The sequence below is a fragment of the Bufo gargarizans genome, chromosome 3 (assembly GCF_014858855.1).
Source record: "Bufo gargarizans isolate SCDJY-AF-19 chromosome 3, ASM1485885v1, whole genome shotgun sequence".
NCBI lineage: Eukaryota > Metazoa > Chordata > Amphibia > Anura > Bufonidae > Bufo > Bufo gargarizans.
The window spans coordinates 205,472,534-205,494,449 of record NC_058082.1 but is presented as its reverse complement, the minus strand read 5'-3'; the positions used below and the strand labels follow the sequence as shown (position 1 = coordinate 205,494,449).

General features: G+C 43.9%; 2 protein-coding genes across 2 annotated transcripts; one reads left to right on the top strand and one right to left on the bottom strand.

Annotated features, from left to right (window-relative positions):
* Positions 1–2,025: 2,025 nt before the first annotated feature.
* Positions 2,026–15,989, bottom strand: UNC50 (unc-50 inner nuclear membrane RNA binding protein). The gene is made up of 7 exons (XM_044287906.1): positions 15,898–15,989; positions 12,506–12,569; positions 12,008–12,319; positions 10,774–10,894; positions 9,848–9,987; positions 6,796–6,897; positions 2,026–2,245 (listed from the first exon to the last, which is right to left on the bottom strand). Exons 3-7 carry the CDS (start codon positions 12,285–12,287, stop codon positions 2,109–2,111), a joined length of 780 nt encoding a protein of 259 aa, XP_044143841.1. The 5' UTR covers positions 12,288–12,319; positions 12,506–12,569; positions 15,898–15,989; the 3' UTR covers positions 2,026–2,108.
* Positions 15,990–16,049: 60 nt separating this feature from the next.
* LOC122932017 (cytochrome c oxidase assembly factor 5) lies at positions 16,050–21,578 on the top strand. Its single transcript, XM_044286161.1, has 3 exons — positions 16,050–16,241; positions 20,779–20,862; positions 21,356–21,578. Exons 1-3 carry the CDS (start codon positions 16,143–16,145, stop codon positions 21,395–21,397), a joined length of 225 nt encoding a protein of 74 aa, XP_044142096.1. The 5' UTR covers positions 16,050–16,142; the 3' UTR covers positions 21,398–21,578.
* The last annotated feature ends 338 nt before the right edge of the window (positions 21,579–21,916 follow it).

Sequence of the window (21,916 nt, the reverse complement as noted above, 5' to 3'; positions counted from 1 at the left end):
GCCGAGGCTAGTCAAAACTCACCTCGCGCGTCACTGCCGCTTCCGCCTGCTGCTTCTCAGTGTATGACTGGGAGCCGGAAACCACGCCTCCGGCTCCCAGTCACTCAGACCTCACTCAATGACTGCTTCCGCGGCCGTCTGGCCTGCTGACAGGAGCGCTGGTAACACTGCGAAAAGCAGCCCGGACTTGCTGCACCGGGCTGTGTATTAAAGGAAAACCCGGCGCAACCCTAGCCCTGCTACTTGCCCGCAGGGCTAAGCTGCCTGCACAAACTACCTGCCTGGAGCCCGGAACTGCATGTCCCGGGCGTCGGGCGATAGGAATTCCACACCCCTGAATGGAGCTCAGAGTAACTTGCTTCTAATACCAACATTTAGACCATTAGACGCACCAGAAGCTGGCGGCACAAGATCGAGGAGAAAAAGTGTATCTAATAGTCTGTAAAATACAGTACTTATTTTTTCACATTACGCTCTGGAGGCTTTATACCTCCTGAAACTGGAGCTAATGTCAGCCCCAGTTACAGGGTGATTGGGGGGGGGGGGAATGTAATGTTAAAGGGGTATTGCAGAGAATATGTCATAAATGTCCAATAGGTGCTGGCCCCAAATCTACTACCATGAACGGAGAGGTGGCCAGACATTCTCTTTCCATTCACTTCTATGGGACTTTTGAAAATAGCCAAGTTAGTGTAATTAGTAAAAATAAAAAACAGACAAAACAAAAAATACATTAAAATAACAATGCCACCACTAGCCCACACTACAGCTACTAGCTCCCAATACTGGTAACTGTAAACTATATAACCAAAATCTGTATCGGTAAGGGGGACACTATTTATAAAAGTATTTTAGTTACACTTTGTGCGATTAAAAAAAATTATATAGAAAGAAAATGTGAAAAATTGTGTTCCATAAAAAAAAAAATATAATATTTAAAGTAACCAAATGAAAAATGTTATTCCTTTAAAGCGGCATATACTAAAAAACAAAAATGTATCTGGTTACACAGAAGATGTAAGCATGTGCAGACTTCATACCACATATGCTGTTGTCACAATGCTGCAATTTTATTGTTGTACTTTGTAACATTTTAGTTGTTTATCGATGGAGGTTACGGCCACATGTGGTGTAACTGCTGTGGTTGAGGTTTTAAAAAATCTCATCCACATCTTGTGGAGAGTGTCCATACTGGAATCTGCATGTAACTTAAGATGAGGTCCAGATTTTGACTTTTCACCTTTTGCAACGCAGAGCTGAAATCTGCAGCAATCTGACAATACAGAACAAGAAAAAAAGCAAATCTGGATTTTTTTTAAAGCCATTTAGAGTGCGGTATAATTGACACACTTAGTTTATTCTGAGGTCCAGTATGATCACGGGTTACCAATTTATATAGTGTTTTATGTTTTACCAATCTCTCTTACAAAAAACAAATCACAGTCTAGTAGGCTTCTGTACTTGGCAGACCCATAGGCCTTTGTCAACCATTGACATCCGATGGCGTGACAGAGGGAGTGCCAGAGGGAGTCCCCATCTTCTAACTGTTTAGATGCTGCAGTTGTTACTGACCACACCATCTAAATGGATAAATGGCCAGGATTAAAGCTAGCTCCAATCTCAGCCCTTAAAGTGGGAACGTGTCTGTATATTGTAGCTGGCTCCTGCTGCCATGGGTAAAACTGATGTGCCTGCTCCAACCCCATAATGTAACTGTACATTGATGTGAGCAAAAGTTAATCTTTACCATGATGCACTGTTATGTTGTGTGAAGGGGTTAAATAAAGCCCCCAACTTTAACTTATAAAGGCAAGAAAAATGTTTGCAACAAATTGCAGCCACAGCTCTGTGTACCCTTATTGCAGCATACGATATAAGGGATAATGGATAACATGTCTGATGCTGTAGTATAGAAAGTGCACAGATCCCACAATTTCTTGAATACTTAAAAATGGTGGAGTCTTCGGAGTTCTGTTTCGTTTTCAACTATCTGAGCTTCTACGTGACAAGAAACAAACATCCAAATTCTTAAACCAGAGACTTTATATTTGACAAGGAAAAGGGATATTTACAATTTATACAAAATCAACATGAACGCCAGCAGATCTTCAGTTCACTCTGTACTTGTAGAAGGCATAAAGCATGGCGGTGAAGTTCCATCCTAGAGCCAATGACAGGACATACAGTACTATCAACGCAGCAAATGGATAAAGTAATACGACCGTGTTTTTCAAAAATGGCAGTGCTGAGGAGAGAGAACAGAAAAGTGTAATCAGCAATAGCCTTTACATATTACCCACCTAACTGTTTTGCCCGAGTCCAGCTCCGGCAGAGGGAAAAGTACTTAACTGTTCTGCCCGAGCTGAGCTTGGCAAGAAACGTAGAGGGGTAAAGAACAGCTTTTACTTTCAGCTGTATTCACTGCATCCCCATTTCTATCAGTGATATAGTCCCCTGTACAGAACATACTGCTGTCATTCTGGTATTGTCTGAAGCTTGGAATGTCAGCTTTCCAACAATACAAAGCCCATATCTCTAGCTGGTACCACAACAGAGATATGAGCAAATAAAACAGGACCCCCCCCCCCCCCCCCCCCTCTGTCAGTGTGGAGGAGAATAAGGGACCAGCTACAGAGCTGACAGGAGGAGAGAAAAAAAAAAATTGTAAAAAACAGTAAATGCTGTAAATAAATGACACAAAATAATGTAAAACATTTTTTTTAATCTTTCCCCCTAAAAATTAAATAATTAAAAAGTTATCTAATACACTATTTCAGGCATGCTCAACCTGCGGCCCTCCAGCGGTTGTAAAACTACAACTCCCACAATGCCCTTGTGTAGGATGATAGCTGTAGGCTGTCAGGGAATGATGGGAGTTGTATTTTTGCAACAGCTGGAGGGCCGCAGGTTGAGCATGCCTGCACTATAAAGATCCCAAAATGGTTCCTAAAAAACTGCAACTAAAAATAATCCACAAAAATAAAAATTGAAGAAAAAATAAAAAAGTTATGACTACTAGAACACAAAGGGGAAATATTATTAAGGCTAAAATTAGTGACGTCCTTAGTAACTAAGGGGTTAAAAATGCACTAGTGTCCCCTGAGTTGTGAGATTTACTGCAGACACAGATTAAGAATCTACAATAAAAAAGGTGACATTTTTGGGAGGGTTTTTCCAATTTTAACATGACTGTTAGGCCCCATGCACACGGCCGTGTTTCACAGCCGTGTGCGGGCCGTGGAACCGCGGCCTGGATCCCTCCTGAGAGCAGGAGCGCACGGCGTCACTGGTTGCTATGACGCCGTGCGCTCCCTGCTGCCGCCGCAATACAGTGAAACACTGGTATGATCTATACCAGTGTATTACTGTACTGTGCCGGCAGCAGGGAGCGCACGGCGTCATAGCAACCAGTGACGCCGTGCGCTCCTGCTCTCAGGAGGGATCCAGGCCGCGGTTCCACGGCCCGCACACGGCTATGAAACACGGCCGTGTGCATGGGGCCTAAGGAGGTTAAACCAATTGTGTTACCTTCACGTGGGGTATTTTTCCACAATTTATGTTGTGGATTTCATAAGGATTGTCAACCTTTGCAATATCTCTGCAAAATTCACTTGTAATCTGCACCGGAGATCATTTCTATTTTATCCAATGGCCAGTTGTGCGAACATACCCTTCCAGACCTTATTCTGCCCTTAGCTGAGAAGCGGATACAACTGCGTGCAGTCTAGGCAATGCTGTTTGAGCTGAATACTTTGGCAGCTCCACAAATCTCTCTTAAACCCCTTTCACACAAGCAAGTTTTTTGCGTGGGTGCGATGCATGAAGTGAACGCATAGCCCCTGCACTGAATCCTGACCCATTCATTTCAATTGGTCTTTGCCCTTTTTTCACCCATCAATTCTGCATAAGCGTGAGAATCACAGCATGTTCTATATGCTATGTTTTCCACGCAGTTGTGGCCCCATAGAAGCGGATGGGGCTTCATTGAAAAATTAATTGCATCCGCATGTAACTTGGAGGCAATGCGTTTTTCACTGATTGTTGCAAGATGTTGTTTGTAAATCTTCAGTTTTTCTCACATGCGTCAAAATCCCATGAAAACTGATCCGCACACCCGCGTGGAAAAAACGGAAACACTTAATGCAATTGCAGACAGACTGACTGAACTTGCTTGTGAAATGGTGCGAGTTTCACTAAACACAATCTGAGCGCATCCTGACACAATCCGTATCGATCGTGTGAAAGAGGCCTTAGGGAATGTTCACATGTGGCAGATATGCTGCAGATTATCGAACACAAAGTTGCGAGCGGAAAATCTGCAGCATATTACAGCAGCTACAAAGTAGATGCACAAAATCTCATTCACACACGTCAAATAAAATCCACAGAGGAAACCGACCTGAGGTGTGGGATTTCTTTGCAAGCGCCATTTTAGGATTTAGGATCAGTAGTTATATTTTAATATACAAATGTAGACAAAAAATATGTGCCTTATTACAGTTCACTCCGAGGCACACAATTGCTTTTGTAAAGATAGAAACGACACATGGGTCGCATATATAACTCACCAAACTGGTTTGGCACTAAGACAGAAATTGCACTTCAATTATAAAACAAAAAAAAATAAAAAATTATGAACAAGAGCGCTATATTCTCAGGGATAAGAGAAATGACTCAGCAGACGGTTAATGTGCTTTTACACTCCAAGGAATAAATGTGTGACGCTACTACTTGCAGGACAAAAAGCGCTTTTAAAAATAAACCACTTCGACACCGATAGGTGCTTAATGAAAAAATGTGCTGTATTCCTACAACACAAGATGGCCCCTGCAGTATGTATATATACATATATATATATATACACACACATACACTGTAGGTAGCGCTTCTTAGGCCCCATTCACATGTCCGTAGTTTCGTTCCGCATTTTGCGGAACGGAATTGCGGACCCATGTCCTATTCTTGTCCGCAACAAGTCCTGACAAGAATAGGCATATTCTATTAGTGCCGGCAATGTGCGGTCCGCAAAATGCGGAACGCACATTGCCGTGTCCATGTTTTGCGGATCCGCAAAACACGTTTCAGACGTGTGAATGGACCCTTACAGTGTGCGGTGCAGGGAGTCGGGGGCCGGATGGAATTCCCCACCCCTAGCCTATGGTCATTTACTTCAATGGGAGCAACACTGCAGCAACCAGGGCCATCCACTACACAAGCCTAAGCTACTCCCAAACAGCTCATCGGTAAGGTTGCAGGGTGTCGGTCCCTTCCACAATCAGATATTCATGGCCTAATCAAAGGATATGCCATAAATATAAAATGAGAGGCAACCCCTTTAAAACCTGTATTATTATTTTTTTAAAAGAGGGGAAATTTATCATAGATTGGCATTTTATGCTGGTCTATGATATCCTGTGCTGTCAGAGGGTGCACCTAATTTATGACAAGGCGCAGGCCTCATCATACATCATCCAGCAGCCCGTGTGTCTAAACAGCTCTGAGCTGCCGTAGATTTCTGTTTTTATTTACGCCAGGAAACTGGAGTAAATGAAAGTGAATGCGTGGGGCCCATCGGCCCTGCCCTCTCCAAACCCCCTTTTTGGAAAGCAGTGAGGCCGGTATAGAAACTCTACTTGTGACAGGGGGTTTGCGACTTTACACAAGAAAAGTGGCATTGGGGAAATTATAAATTCCCCCCATAGTGTCTGTTGCTGTATACATTTGACACAGCTATACTTTCTTTCAGGCAACCTGTCACCTCTACCATGCTGTCACTTCTGGGCTGGCAGTCAGTACTTTTAGAGTACTGGCATGCCGAACCCCACAACGCGCTCCAGCGCTGTGACGGTGAGGAGTCCGATGAGACTGGCTGCCCCGGCTCTCCCCTTCGTCACTGAATCACTTTCATCCACACTCCATGACTGCTTCCTTTTAGCCCAATGTAGCCTAGTTTTCTTCCGTTTAGGCGTTAGTGCTGCTTTTTTTTTTAGCTATTCTATATACAAACGTGTTTCCCTTTTTATAACATTCCAATTTTGCTTATATTTGCACTTATATTTCTCCCAAGAGGTCAAAGAAGTTTTACATACAAATGACTGAGAACAGCCAACATCTTTTATCCCTTCTGTTTTGATTGACAACTCTCTTGTTTGGGGCCATGTTTTCTTTCAATTAGTAAAATCCGGCAACACTCACTTTTACTGCAGACTAATTTGCATTTATTACACTTTTAAATCTGCAAATTAAAAATGATTCAATCATTTTTTTTACCTAACGTTGAGCTATGTTATATATATATATATATATTTTTTTTTTTTTTTGTTTTCTTTCTTGATTCTATACGGGTATTCCAGCACAGAAAAACCTTCTCCCCAAGGCTGCACATACCATAAAAAAATAAAAAGACAGAACTTGCACTTATCTCCCCTACTGTGCTCCACTTTCTGCTCCTGTCTTGACAGCAGCAGGAAATGGGCGAGGTGAATATATGGTATGATACAAAAAATAAAACCCTGGGTGAACACTCTCTGAGTGTGATGATTCCATCATTTTTGCCTTGGGTTGAAATAGATTTTATTCAACTGCACAATGAATTCACAAGAGTAAAAGAAGAGCAATGGATGAGCCGATACTTTCCATAATGTCACATCATAATGACAGGATTGTACTGTTCTTAGGGACCTAACTGGTTCCTAATCCTATTTCCAAATGCTGTGAGACTTACACCTAACTCAATAGAGGTTACAATTTTAACTAATGCACACAATAAAATAAAAACCTGATTCTGTAACTTACCACTATATCCAAGGAATGTTATATAGATGTAATAACCAATTGCAATCAACCAGAATGTGTTCCCAACAAAGTATCCAATAAACCAATCTGACAAGACGACATCTGCAAAAAAAAAAAATACAAAATACAAAAATTGGAGAGTGTTTAACCCTATGTTCACGACACAGAGGGATTCAAAGAGAACATAAGAGAAAATTAGGTAATAGAAATATATTTGTGCTGTAGTTTTAGACTATTAGACGCACTTTTTCTTCTCGATCTTCTGGTGCATCTAAGGGCTGTTTCACACGAGCGAGTCCATTGCGGGAATCACGCTCCCTGTGCGAGTGTGATCCTTCTTTCTGGACTTTCAGGAGCGCACAGCATTATCATGATTTATAATGCTATGTGTCTCTGCATGACCTTATTTCTACAGAATCATACTGACAGCTTTATGTCACTATTATTCTGTGGAAAAAAGGCCAAGCAGAGACACATAGCATTATAAATCATGATAATGCCGTGCGCTCCTGCAAGTCCACAGCGGAGGATCACACTTACACACCGAGCACGATTCCCGCAATGGACACGCTCGTGTGAAACAGCCCTAATAGTCTACATGTTGGCATTAGAAGCAGGAGACTCTGAGCTCCATTATTGACAGGTCCTCCCAGTTGTGAGGACGCAGCATGTACTGTGCACATAAACTGTGTGGTATCTGCTCACTGAACTATGATGAGGTACTGTGGCTGGCATAGTCAGGGGGCATTATGGCTGGCAATGTAATGTGGCAATATGGCTGGCATAGTCAGGGGGCACTATGGCTGCTAATGTGATGAAGCACTGTGGCTGGTATAGTCAGGGAGCACTGTGGCTGGCAGTGTTATAAGACATTGGCTTTTGTACTGTCTGTACCATATCAACTGTATATCCCCCATAAATTATATACAGAAAAATTGTATTTTCTATTTTTAAGCTTCTAATTGTGTGTGCGTCTTAAGATCTGAAAAGTACAGTAATTATAAAGCAACATCTCTAAATAAGTCTGTATTTCACATGTTATCATGCCTTACAATAAACCTCAGATTACATGAGATGTGGGGGAAATGGGAAGTGAAGCTCAATTAGTTACTGGGCTGAGAAACTAAGCAGAGTAACTACCTTGCTATATCTGGACATCTGCACTAGAAACGATTTTGTGAGTTAAATACATTGGTTAAATAATCTCACTGGGAATCCATTAACTGGGATTCCACAAATGGGCGGCGGAATTGTTTAGATTCTCTCATACCCCATTTGACTCTGCAGAGAATCTCACACGGAACTAGTAATAATCTGGCTCATAAATTAATCATTAGTGTTGTGCCAGATATTTCAACACTGCTTAAAAAAGATTTCTCCCAAGAGGTCAAAGAAGTATGGCACAGATTTTGGCAGAGCTTTATGATGTCCAGGACACCTAGAGAATGACGTACAGAGCATTGTAAAAGTCTTCAATTCAAACACTTTCACTTTTTTTTATATTTTCTTATGTTAGAGGTTTTCCCCATCATTCTGCACTCAATACCCTGTAACGAGAGAGTGAACACAGACTGTTCGAAATCTTTGCTAATTTATTGAAAAAGTAAAATATTGCACTGACAAAAGTATTCAGACCCTTTACTCAGTACTTAGTGGAAGCACCTTTGGCAGCCATTACAGTCTTCTTGAGTATGATGCCACAAGTTTTTCACACCTGGATTTGGGGACATTCTGCAACTCTTCTCTGCAGATCCTCCCAAGCCCTGTCAGGATTGATGGAGACCATCAGTGTACATCCATTTTCAGGTCTCTCCAGAGATGTTCGATTGGGTTCAAACCCAGGCTCTGGCCACTCAAGGACATTCACAGAGTTGTCTCTAAGCCCCTCCTGTGTTGTCTTGGCTGTATGTTTGGGGTCATTGCCTTGTTGGAAGGTAAACCTTTAGCAAAGTGTGAGGTCCAGAGCACTCTGGATCGGATTTTCATTATGTTTTCTCTCAATCCTGGCCAGTCTATCTGTTGAAAATGAAAACCCACCATAGCATGATGCAGGCCACTACCATGACTCACTGTAGGAAAGGTATTGGGCAGATGATGAGCAGTGCCTCATTTCCTCTTAGAATTGAGGCCAAAAAGTTTAATCTTGGTTTCATCCTATCAGAGAATCTGGTTTCTCACAGCCAGTTCTTTAGGTGCTTTTTGCAAACCTCAGGCTCGCTTTCATGTGTATTTTACTGTAGAGAGGCTTCTTTCTGGACACTCTGCCATAGAGTCCAGATTGGTGGAGTGCTGCAGTGATGGTTGACCTTCTGAAAGTTTCTCCCATCTGCACACAGGATCTTTGGAGCTCATCCAGAGTGACTATTGGGTTCTTGTTCACTTCTCTTACCAAAGTCGTTCACTTCCGATTACTTAGTTTGGTATCCAGCTCTTGGAAGAATCCTGGTTGTTCCAAACTTCTTCCATTTTAGAATAATGGAGGCCACTGTGCTCTGCAGAACTTTCAGTACAGGAGACATTTTTTGTACCCTTCTCCCTTCTGCATTGTCAACAACCTTATATAGATAGAGGTGTTCCTTTCCACGTCATGACCAACTGAATTTACCACTGGTGGACTCCAATCAAGGTGTAGAAACATTTGAAAAGATGGTCAAGAGAAATGGGAGGCCCCAGAGCTAAATTTCAAATGTCATAGTAAGGGGTCTGAATACTTATGTCCATGCAAGATAGTAGTTTTTCACTTTTTTTTTTTTTTTTTTTTTTATACATTTGCTAACATTTTCAAAATGCTGTTTTTACTTTCTCATTATGGGGCACTGAGTACAGATTAATGGAGGAAAACTTGAATTTATTTTAGCATAAGACCACAACATAACGAAATGTGAAAAGAGTCTGAAGACGTTCCAAATGCACTGTATCCGACACATGATGTCACCAGGACACTACAGAGCACTGTCATCAGTTCATTATAGGAATTGTAAAATATTCAGCAATTATGTACAGTGGCACGAATGCATTCCAAAAACACATGTCCAACATGCAATCGCCTTACATTTGATAAAGAACAACTGGATAAAATGCAGAATGACCAGAAGAGGATAGAACGCATTCAAGTGGACATCAAACGCATAACCCCATTCCACATCATAATCCCTTCCCTGATGTTTTACCAGGTACTTGTTAGAAATAAACCTAAAATATAGAGCACAGAACAGACATGTTAAATCATTAAAGCATCACATTTTCTAGTGTTCGCTAGCATCGCTTTACAGAACTGAACTTTTATTTGACCAAACTTGGATGTAACCTGTATCAGGCAGCGAACCTTTAATCATTTTATGATACGGTATGCCGGTATACTCCCCACCTGTTGATATTGCTATACAGTGGTGGTGTGCCTTCACGTGCTGATTATCTGACAGATACCAAATGCAAGCAATAATATTGTATTTAAAGTTTTATGGTGTCCTAAGTAAGGGCAACATAAATAAGTGACTGATTCTCTTAGCAAAATGCTGGGTCACTTTCTTTAATTGACCCAGTCAATCTGCCAACATCTTGTATTGAAAAGCTCCAGCTGATAATGATGAGTCATGCATATTCATGAGCTTCTGACTCTCCCCGCCCACCTGCTGCTGAATGACAGTTTGTTTCCATAGGAATCAGCAGCAGGTGGGCAGGGGAGTGGCTACAGCTCTGAATTAAATATACGCTGGACTCGATGACCTCACGCCGGACTCGAATCAGCTCATTAGCATGCGGCATCTGGCATCTTTGTGTGTATATTATGAGGTAACCATCTGTCACACCAGTAAGTGAATACATCTAAGGCACTTTTTTAGTAGTTAATGATTGTATATAATTAGTTAGATTATAATCAAATATCCACATGACAGGTTCTCGTTAAGGCAAGCAAAGGCGTTAGAAGTCAGTATGGCGTGCGACATGATTCTACACTGTACTCTGAGAATAACTTACCACATAAGGGTTGCAATCAGTAGCCCCACACCAACACAATCAATAAACACAATCCAGAGGAGAAGCTTCAGGGTTTCCACAAACCCCATTTGCAGAACAAGCCCAAACATTACAGTAGACACTGTGCAAAAAAAAAATACATATTATATATACTAAATGTATAGATTTACACAAGAACCAAGTTCTGCGACCATCTCTGACTTCAAATACAAATGATATATACAAGTATATAATGAGAACAAGAGAAGTAACAGAAGATTTATCCAGACACTTCTTCCTTGGCTTTTCCATAGCTCCCACAGATTTGAATGGAACATATGGCAGGCAAAAATGAGTTAACGGGAGTTGCTGTAGCCACCTAATCAAGGTCCCTTTGGTGGGACAAGCAACTACTGGGCATTTATGGCATATCCTGTAGATATGTAATAAATACTTAAGATGGGAATAAACCTTTACAAAAGAATACTTCCTACTGAAACAAAAAATTTAAATAAAAATTGTGCCAGGAATAGTCACCCTGGGTTCACACCTGAGCGTTCTGAAAGGAGCGCTCTGTATGCGTGATTGTACCGGCGTTTACAATCGTGCATACAGAGACAAGCGAACGCCCATTGTCGCGCGTTCCCGAAAGTCTATGTACGGGAACGCGTGACAAAACGCCCCAAAGAAGCTCAAGAACTTTTTTGAGCGTAGGGCGTTTTTCAGAAACGCTCAAGTATGAACCAGGGCCATAGGGAAGCATTGGTTTTCATGTGTTGAGCGTTTTACAGCGCGTTTGAACGCGCTGTAAAACGCTCAGGTGTGAACCCAGCCTTAAAGCAGGTTCTCCAGAACTGAACCTAAAAAGCCATTTTCAGCTAAACTGTGGAGAGAAGATACTTTGAGCAGAACTAACCTTCTGTTACTCTGTCAATGCCTTGACCCCTGCTGGTATCACAAGACCACCCAACTGGATGTGCTCCTCTTTACATAAAGCGCATGTAGCTGAACAGGAGGAAAAAGAAGAACACCCAGTCACTATGTCAGAGGAAGAACGCGCATCCAGTCAGGTGATTATGAGTTTGGACTGTGGAATTGGCATAGAGAAGGAAGGGTAAGTACTGCTCAAAGTGTCTTCTCTCCACAGGTTAGCTGAAGGCGGATTTTTAGGTAGTAGATGGGAGAACCTGTGCAACTTTAGAGAAATGACACTTATATGAAAAAATGCTTGACTCTGCTTGTTGATATAGCATACCACATAGCCAAATACTGAGGAGGACGAGGAACGCTGGGTCGTCTCTCGCCCACTGGTCTTTGGTCTGTTTCCTGTATTGGAAGTTCCTGTACACTTTCTGTGGTGAAGTAAAAAGATAAAACATCTGCCAGAGTGCAAATTCAAAGTCCATGTGTCTGAAGTGAACAAGCCTCCGCAGGTACTTATAGCGCTTGGCTCCGGCTGTGTGTCGTGCCGCATCTCGAGAGCTTAGCGTGCCATTGCCTTGTGTCCGAGAATTCACTGAGGTGGTAGGCAGCATCCTGAGGGCAATGGAATGGCTTCACATAAAGCCTACAGGTAGAACAAGAAGGCTGGTATTACAACACAAGACATATACAACCTCCTGTAATAAGTGAGCGACTAAGTGTTACATTCTCCGACATCTCCACCTCATTACGTATATACTCAGAGCTCATCATTTTATTACATCTTAATCTAATATATCAACCCCCAAAGCACAGGGTTATTGTAACTCACCTATTAAGGTTTTAAGAACAACAACTCCCAGCAGGGGCTCAGTGGAGGCTCATGAGGAGTAAACCTAATCATCAAAGAAAGAAACATAACTTCAGATTAAAGAGGATTAATCAGATTACTTTGTGTAGTAAAGGCATTCAATGACCATTAATGACAGCAGAACCTGACGACCATTTAACGTATATGGGGCTGTGCTGTCTTTCTCCTGACATCAGATATCGGGGGGAAAAGGATTGGGTTGTTAAATTTCAACATGCCTAATCTTTTTACCTTCAGGTGAAATAAGACACTGTCAGTGGTGTCTGCCAGAGGCTTCCTCCTATTCACCATCAGCCAAGCTGACTGGCCAATAGAAAATGAGAAACCATCCTACAATTTTATGCTTTGTTGTTATTGTCACTTAGTTTTTTTTTTTTATCACAGCAAACTCTTGGTTGTTCTTCAGACATTTTCCCACAGGGAAATAAATGTTGATTGACTAAAAAAACACCACGCGGAAAAAAATAAAAAAAACATGATAATTTCATAGAAGTGAACAAGAGCAGCATTGCAGTAACCAGCTCCATCCACTACCAACGATGGATGGAGTTAGGCTACTTTCACACTTGTGGCAGAGTGATCCGGCAATCTGCATGCAAACGGATTTGTAAACGGATCCGGATGTGGATCTGTCTTACAAATGCATTGCAAGAACAGATCCGTCTCTCCGGATGTCATACGGACAAACGGATCAGTTTCTATTGCGCAGACCGGAAGGACGGATCCAGCATTGCAGTATTTTTAATGCCAAATCCGGCACTAATACATTTTAATGTAAATTAATGCCGGCATTCTGGCAACTGATCCGGAATTTTGGACGGAGATAATACCGTAGCATGCTGCGGTATTTCCTCCGTTCAAAACGCCGATCAGTGACTTAAAGGGAGTCTTTCATCTAATCTGAGCGTTTTAGACCGCTCAGATCAGGTTATAGACTCTTTGACCCTCATTACAATCGTACCTTTCTCTTCTGTGTCCCTCATCCAGATAATGAAAATAACACTTTTTAAACTTATGCAAATGATCTTCTGAAGGTGCCCGGGGGCAGCGTTACTGGGCGGTGTGCCCAGAAAAACACACCTCCAGCCGGCGGACGTCACGAGCGGCACCAGAGAACGGCAGGCTGGGAACTGGCCCGCACCTGCGCACTGCTCTGCCCATTATGGGCAGAGGAACATCCTTTCATATTGCGCATGCGCCGGACGGCTGTCTTTAGTTGGCCAGCGCAAGCGCAATATAAAAAAAGCTGTTCCGCTGCCCATAATGGGCAGAGCAGTGCGCAGGTGCGGGCCAGTTCCCAGCCCGCCGTCCTCTGGTGCCGCTCGTGACGTCCACCTTCAGAAGATCATTTGCAGAAGTTTAAAAAGTGTTATTTTCATTATCTGGACGAGGGACACAGAAGAGAAAGGTACCATTGTAATGAGGGTCAAAGAGTCTATAACCTGATCTGAGCGGTCTAAAACGCTCAGATTAGGTGAAAGACTCTCTTGAACTGAAGATATCCTGATGCATCCTGCACGGATTGCTTTTCATTCAGAATGCATGGGGATAAAACGGATCAGTTATTTTCCGGTATTGAGCTCCTCTGACAGAACTGAATACCAGAAAACAAAAACGCTAGTGTGAAAGTACCCTTATAGTTCCAGCACTTGCATTGAAGATACTGTGAAACAGCTGATTGGCAGGGGTGCAGGGTGTCAAACCCCCTCCAATCAAATATTAATGGCCTGTTCTGAGGATAGGCCATCAACATAAACGGACCGGACGCCACCCCAGGAACGTGATGATCTCGTCTTCCTTGTGAGATCTCCAATGGCACCCTCCAACAGCAGGCGTCTTGCTCCAGATTTTGAGCCGAGGTGTTGGGGATGAAACACTTTAGCTGTTTCTATTTCCCCCGATCACCATGATGGACACATGATCTTGGGAATGGTGAGAACCCAGTGACAAGACTCCAGAGATCAGGTATTTATATAATGCCTAATATAATCCAGGGATTCGAGGGTCATGAGGCGAGTGAGTTGTGTGCAGTCTACTGTTTGATGCAGCTCTATAGTAACAGTGACACAACACTAGTGCACATAGTTGTTACTCAGCAACCATTGTGTCGATGCGTTGTGTGCCCAGTAGTGCACAGGTATACATCCACTCCAGGGCTGGACAAGTACCTAAGTTGTTTTGTGTTGCACTCCAGGATAGCTATTTGGCTCATTGGTTGGTTTAACTGGCTCCTTAAAGGGGTTGTTCAGCATTTTTGGTCAACCCTTCCCGTCGGACATGTGGAGGGACGTATACTTACCTGCTTCCCGTCGCTTGATCCAGTGGTGGACTGAAGGAGCCCAGCTTGTTAACTTCCAGAATGGACCGTGACCACGCATGGCACTGTAGCCAATGACTGATCGCAACAGTGACATACATCCCAGGAGGCACGTCACTGGGTCAGGTGCTGCTTGAGGGGACACGTCCCTGCTGCAGCCAGTCATTGGCTGCAGTGGCACACATAACCCACATCCATTCTGGAAGTCGACAAGCTGGGGCTGGAGCACGGTGAAGGCAGGAAGCGGGTAAGTATTCTTCCCTCTACAGGCCCAGCAGAGCAGGGAAGAGACCAAATAATTGTTAAAGGAACAGATACAGGGAATAAAAGACAGTAAGCATTGTATAGTGTAACGCTCACGGATGATGTACCTCACCCCGTTTCCACAAACCAGCAGTAGGCTGCATAGTGAGACTGCGGGGAGCGCGCACATAATGGAGAGGACTGCAGGAGGAGAATGCCAACTTATCGCCTATCCACAGGATAAGTGTCCGATCGCCAGGGCGATGTCACACTGCACAGTCCCACATCAGTCACGAAAATAGGGACCTCGTCTCCCCTGTTTACAAGGAGTGGTGGCTGGAAATCAGACTCTGGGGGGCTGACAGCAGCCAAATGCTGTACCTTCCTCTGACCGTCCAGTGTAGGGAGCGGCGGTGCTCATGATCACCCACCACTCCGATCATATGGGGGGCACAGGACCCGCTGGTTATCAGTATTCTGTGGATCGGTGATAAGGTGTCAACCTGGGACCCCACATGAACCAAAGTGTCCACTAATGTAATGTATGGGCACAACTGATACTGACAGAAAACATGGAGAATATCACCAATACACAACATGCCAGCAGGGGCCCCATCCCACCGGTGACAGGACCACACTGCTACTCCTATGGGCCAAAAATACTTCTGACTCCCTGCCATTACACAGAGACCCTATAGACAACCCATGTGACTGTGGCCCCCCACTGTGGCCCTAGCGGGAGCATGACGTCATACCGCCACTGCTGCGGTGTGCGACACTTTCCCCATCTCACCTGACAAGCTTCCTGCAACAGAGAACACGTAGTGCCCAGTGACGTCATGAGCAGGAGGAAGTGTGGAGGCTGGGGCTTCCGGTGCAGGAACTGCCCAGAAATGTAGTTCTTCCGCCTGCATTTCGTAGTCCTTGGCGCACAGTTGTGACGTATGTTGGAGGCGCAAGACAGAGAATTGCATTTCGGGAGAAACATGGCGCTGCTCATGCAGAGGTGTCAGTGAAGTGTCAGATGTAGCAGCAGCCATGCCGAAATATTTTGAGGATAAAGAGGAGGATAGGCACCCTTGTGCCGGGGTGAAGGAGGATCTGAAGAGCTGCCTGCTGGAGAGTGCCTGTGTCCTGGTGTGTACCTTCCCTATAGTGCTGGGCATTAGTCTGTCCATCTAGTCCTTCACATTCATCTATCAGAGGGCTCCGGGCTCGCATAGTGTGCCCTGTAATAGTGGCACCCATGCACCATGTCCCAGGCAGTGCTCGGTTTAGTGGGGCAGGATACTTACCTACATACTTGGTAGGTGTGCTCCAGGAGTAAGACGGTTCTGGGCAGGTGCACACTACTCCATGTTTGAGGTCACATTGCTCTACACATCTGGCAGTATAATGGGAATAGGGGCCTGCTGACTGCCTCTTGAGGTTAGGGGCGATGGCGGTTTATGTCCACGTGTGACCGAAAATACAGCAGAACATTTTCACTATGGTTTTTGCCCCCTTTTCACACAAAATAAGTAACAAATACTGCTGCAAAGTGTGAAATCTGCTGGGGAGATCCTCAGCATAAATTGACATGCTACAGTTTTCAAATCCAGAAGAGAGGTCAGTTTACGCTGTGGATTTTATATGCAATGTGTGGGTGAGATTTCTCAAAGGGAACCTGTCACCGGGAGTTTGTGTATAGAGCTGAGAACATGGGCTGCTAGATGGCTGCTAGCACATCCGCAATACCCAGTCCCCATAGCTCTGTGTGCTTTTATTGTGTAAAAAACGATTTTATAGATATGTAAATGAACCGTAGATGAGCCCTGTCTCCTCAATGCTTCAGAGATGAGTCCAGCGTTCTCTGACTCTGAGCCCAGCTACGCCAACTGTGAAGGAGCCCAGCACCGCTCCGAATCTTCTCCTTGCTCCCCGACGCCACAAAGCTATAGCGCCCTGATGCCAGCACAGGGAAGGAACACTATGCCGACACTGCGCATGCGCTAGCTTGCGCATTGCAAGATTACAGCGCTCTAGCTTTGTGACGTCGGGGAGCAAGGAGGAGATTTGGAGTATGCAGGGCGGTGCTGGGCTCCTTCACAATGGGCGTGGCTGAGCTCTTGAAACGTTAGTAGCCTCATTTACACTATATATATATATATATATATATATATATAAGTTTTTTTTTTACACAATATAAGCACACAGAGCTATGGGGACTGGGTATTGTGGATGTGCTAGCGGCCACCTAGCAGCCCATGTCCTCAGCTCTATACACAAAATCCCGGTGACAGGTTCCCTTTAAAATCTCATGCACTTTTCTGATACTGTACAATGCGGCAGATTTCACGACTCTCAAGATGCACACTTACTTGGCTGTTTTCAGAACTATTTATAAATGAATGGAGCATGCTGGGAGTCGTAATTTCACCACAGCTGGAGTGCCAGTGGTTAGCCATCATGATTCGTAAAAAATGACGCTCATGTACACAGACCCATGGAAATGAATGGGTCGGATTTAGTCCAGATGCAACGTGTTCTCTACAGTGATCGCATCTGGACCGAAAGCTTGCGTGAAAGAGGCCTTAGGGTGCATTACAGTTTCTCTGTATAAATAGCCTATGGATGCGTTTGATGTATATACCTGGAGCTTTCCTCGCATGCGCAGAAAATATACACTAAGGCAGTTTGGTTACAGATAAAGTACCCTCTGCATTTCTCATTCATCACAACGGAGAAGGTACGTACGTGCACTGCACCACTTCTCCATTGATGGCCGTGACCAAAACTGGCAAATACCACAGTGTACAACCTCAAATCCAAAAAAGTTGGGACGAAGTCTAAAATGTGAATAAAAACACAATGCAAATCTCAACAGACCCATATTTTATTCACAGTAGACCATAGAACACATATCAGATGTTGAAAGTGAGACATTTTACCATTTCATAAAAAAAATCATTTGGTGCATCATAAAAGATTGTGTAGGACTTCCAGCTTCTGCTTTTGTAAGCTTTCATTTCAACATGCTACTGCTATCTTGTGGCTTATTCCAGGAAGCATGGAAGATGAATAGTGTGCGTCTATTACTTCGTATTTACTGCCATCTCAGCATGTGCTATATAATAGGGGTTTCCTACTAGCGCTTTATAAGGTATATTTCTCTTTGTGAGCCCTTGTCATATGGATCATTTTGTTTTGGAATTTACTGGATTTCAGTATTTTTTATTTTATTTTTAGGTTGGGGCTGACTTTAGTGTCTACTTTCACACCCGCGTTTTGGCTTTCCGTTTGTGAGATCCATTCAGGGCTCTCACAAGCGGTCCAAAACAGATCAGTTTTGCCCTAATACATTCTGAATGGAAAAGGATCCCCTCAGAATGCATCAGTTTGCCTCAGTTCAGTCTCCATTCCTCTTTGGAGACGGACACCGTTTTGGTGTCCATCTGATGAAACTGAGCCAAACGGATCCGTCCTGACACACAATGTAAGTCAATGGGGGACGGATCTGTTTTCTATGACACAATCTGGCTCAATAGAAAACTGATCCGTCTTCCATTGACTTTCAATGGTGTTCAAGACGGATCCGTTTTGGCTATGTTAAAGATAATACAAATGGATCCATTCTGAACGGATCCGTCTGTGCAGATCCATGACAAATCCGCACCAAACGTAAGTGTGAAAGTAGCCTAAGGGGGACTTGGTTGTTTGGAAGGAAATGAGCAAAAACCCAAAATAAATGTGCCTATATTCTGTCAGTAAGGAGAAGAATATAAGACATTGAGCTGAGGATATCAGGCCAGAGTTATTAGCGTACCTCCAGTTGTACAACAACTTTCCATAAATGAATAGTACAGATGACGATAAAACTTTTGTTATATATTTTATTAAATAAATATGCGTCTGTCTTTTATTAGGCTGCTTTGTTCTTTCTTGCTTTTGACATTGACTTCTACAGAGAGGAGCAGGAGGCAGAGGCAGCTGCATGAGAGACACACACTGCAGTTTCTTAGCTCTGCTACACTTAGCACTTTTGAATCTGCTATATCTACTAAGATACGTCTTTATCACTGTTCAGAGTGAGGTAGGAAATCACTTACCAGCCAGCAGAAGCCGAATCCTCCTCTCTCCATAGACCTAAGTGTGTGAAGATGAGGATGGATAGATAAGAGGCTGAGTGAAGGGAAGGAGGAAGAAAGCACAGGTGTCTTTGACGCTTTACATGTCATTGGACCTCATTCTCCCTGCACAGGTCCCAGAGCATGGCTAAAATATCATTGTACAGGCTCCTATCGTCCATGTGGCTGCTGTAAATCATGTCTCAGTGCTGTAAACAATAGCTCAGGCATAAAAAGATCTAAAAAAAAAAAAACGGATAAGAAACAATGTCCATCAGCATCTGGTTGTAAAAATTAAAAAGAAATATAGGTGAACTATTCCCCAAAAAAGACTAGCTCTTTCAGGAAATAATCTCATTCTAGACCTATGGAGATCTACCACAGTACATCTAAGGGTGGTGAGACGTTCCCGGAAGAATAATGAAGGGAAGAAAATGTTCTAGTAAAGAATCATTTGTAGAGATTGATCAGCTGTGTGAAGGGGGCCACGGCGTGAGCTCCAAATATGTTGCCGATCAGCTGTGTGAAGGGACCACGGCGTGAGCTCCAAATATGCTGCCGGTCAGCTGTGTGAAGGAGCCACGGTGTGAGCTCCAAATATTCTGCCGATCAGCTGTGTGAAGGGGGCCACGGCGTGAGCTCCAAATATTCTGCCGGTCAGCTGTGTGAAGGGGGCCATGGCGTGAGCTCCAAATATGCTGCCGATCAGCTGTGTGAAGGGGGCCACTGCGTGAGCTCCAAATATGCTGCCGGTCAGCTGTGTGAAGGGGGCCACGGCGTGAGCTCCAAATATTCTGCCGGTCAGCTGTGTGAAGGGGCAACGGTGTGAGCTCCAAATATGTTGCCGATCAGCTGTGTGAAGGGACCACGGCGTGAGCTCCAAATATGCTGCCGGTCAGCTGTGTGAAGGAGCCACGGCGTGAGCTCCAAATATGCTGCCGATCAGCTGTGTGAAGGGGCCACGGCGTGAGCTCCAAATATGCTGCCGATCAGCTGTGTGAAGGGGCCACGGCGTGAGCTTCAAATATGCTGCCGATCAGCTGTGTGAAGGGGCCACGGCGTGAGCTTCAAATATGCTGCCGATCAGCTGTGTGAAGGGGCCACGGCGTGAGCTTCAAATATGCTGCCGATCAGCTGTGTGAAGGAGCCGCGGCGTGAGCTTCAAATATGCGGCCGATCAGCTGTGTGAAAGGGGCCACGGCGTGAGCTCCAAATATGCTGCCGATCAGCTGTGTGAAGGAGCCACGGCGTGAGCTCCAAATATGCGGCCGGTCAGCTGTGTGAAGGGGCCGCGGCGTGAGCTCCAAATATGCTGCCGATCAGCTGTGTGAAGGTTGCCGCGGCGCTCAGGTGAAAGCTGTGGCCGTTCCATTCTTTCCATCGCTCCATACAGCACACCACCATAGTTTTAGTAGTAGCTGTTCTGGGTATTACATCTTTGTCCTATTCAAGTTAGTGGGATAAATCTGCATACCTTGTTTGCCAGCCCCTTCAGACGGCCGATCATCTGGGGTGCCATCAAGTTTAAACATCTGGATAACGCCTTTAAATGTTGTCTTCTTGTACAGGAAGGAAAGACCCCCAAGGAGTGTCTGAAGGAAGGCCACTGCAAGGCTCTGCAGGTCACCTTCTTTGAGTGTAAGAGATCCATAGTAAGTGCCTCCTCAATATCCATGCTTTTCACCTTATTTAGGAAGGTCCATTATTTTAATGCTTTTCACTTTACTGTGCAGAAGAATCGTCACTTATTTGCTTTGATCAGCAGAAATAATCAAAAGTAGGTTATGTAAAACTGCTTATGGAAGGGAACCTAGGCATAAAATACAGTATATACATATGTTCTGTATCATACCTGGTAAAGCTACAAGACTGTCTGGTCAATCGAATGTGGAGGCATGGGTAAGGCTCTGTTCTCACTGGTGTCATGGCTTCTGCTTTTTGCAAGAGCCATGGTGAATTGTTTTTTGGAACAGATCCCGACTGATCCTATAAATATGTACCGTAATAAGTTCATTAGGTTCTGAACCCGTCACCCCTTGATTGATGCTGAGAGCACCTCTAAATTCTGTTGAATCGTACAGCGGGTGGCATTAGGTGGTATCTTCCTTCCATTGTCACAATGTCTAATTCATCTGTTTTTCATAGTTGGACAACAGAGCGCGTTTCCGTGGAAGGAAGGGTTACTGAAGATGAAGTGAATGCTGCAGTCCTGGCTTGATTTAGAAGAGGTAGAGGCTGTGCACATTAAAGATGTACTACTACTACTACTACGACTGCCCTCCCTGGAATGGAAGAGTGTGGGGAGCAATATCAGGAACAATTGTTCAGTTTAATCATTTATTCTTAATAAAATGTATATATTGAAGTATTTTTCTTTTTGCTCATTAGCTATAGAATATTGCTTCAGCGATTTCTTTCACTAAATATCTTTTTCACTTTATCATTGTCTGTTCACTAATTATTATTTTTATTTAATGAGGCTGTACAGCAATAATGTAGCCTCCAGCGACGCCAGTTACAGAGAGGTCCAGAAGGCTGTTCCCTGATGTAACAGCCTGCCGGATCTCCTGAATGATGGTAGGAAACTAGCCTGAGTAAGAGAAGGTTAGGAAGCAGATTCTCCTCTACTTTCTGTTGCAGTGGCTGGCAGCTAGTCTCCACCCATCAGATCTGAGACAACTGCAAACTAGACATTCAGCATGCACT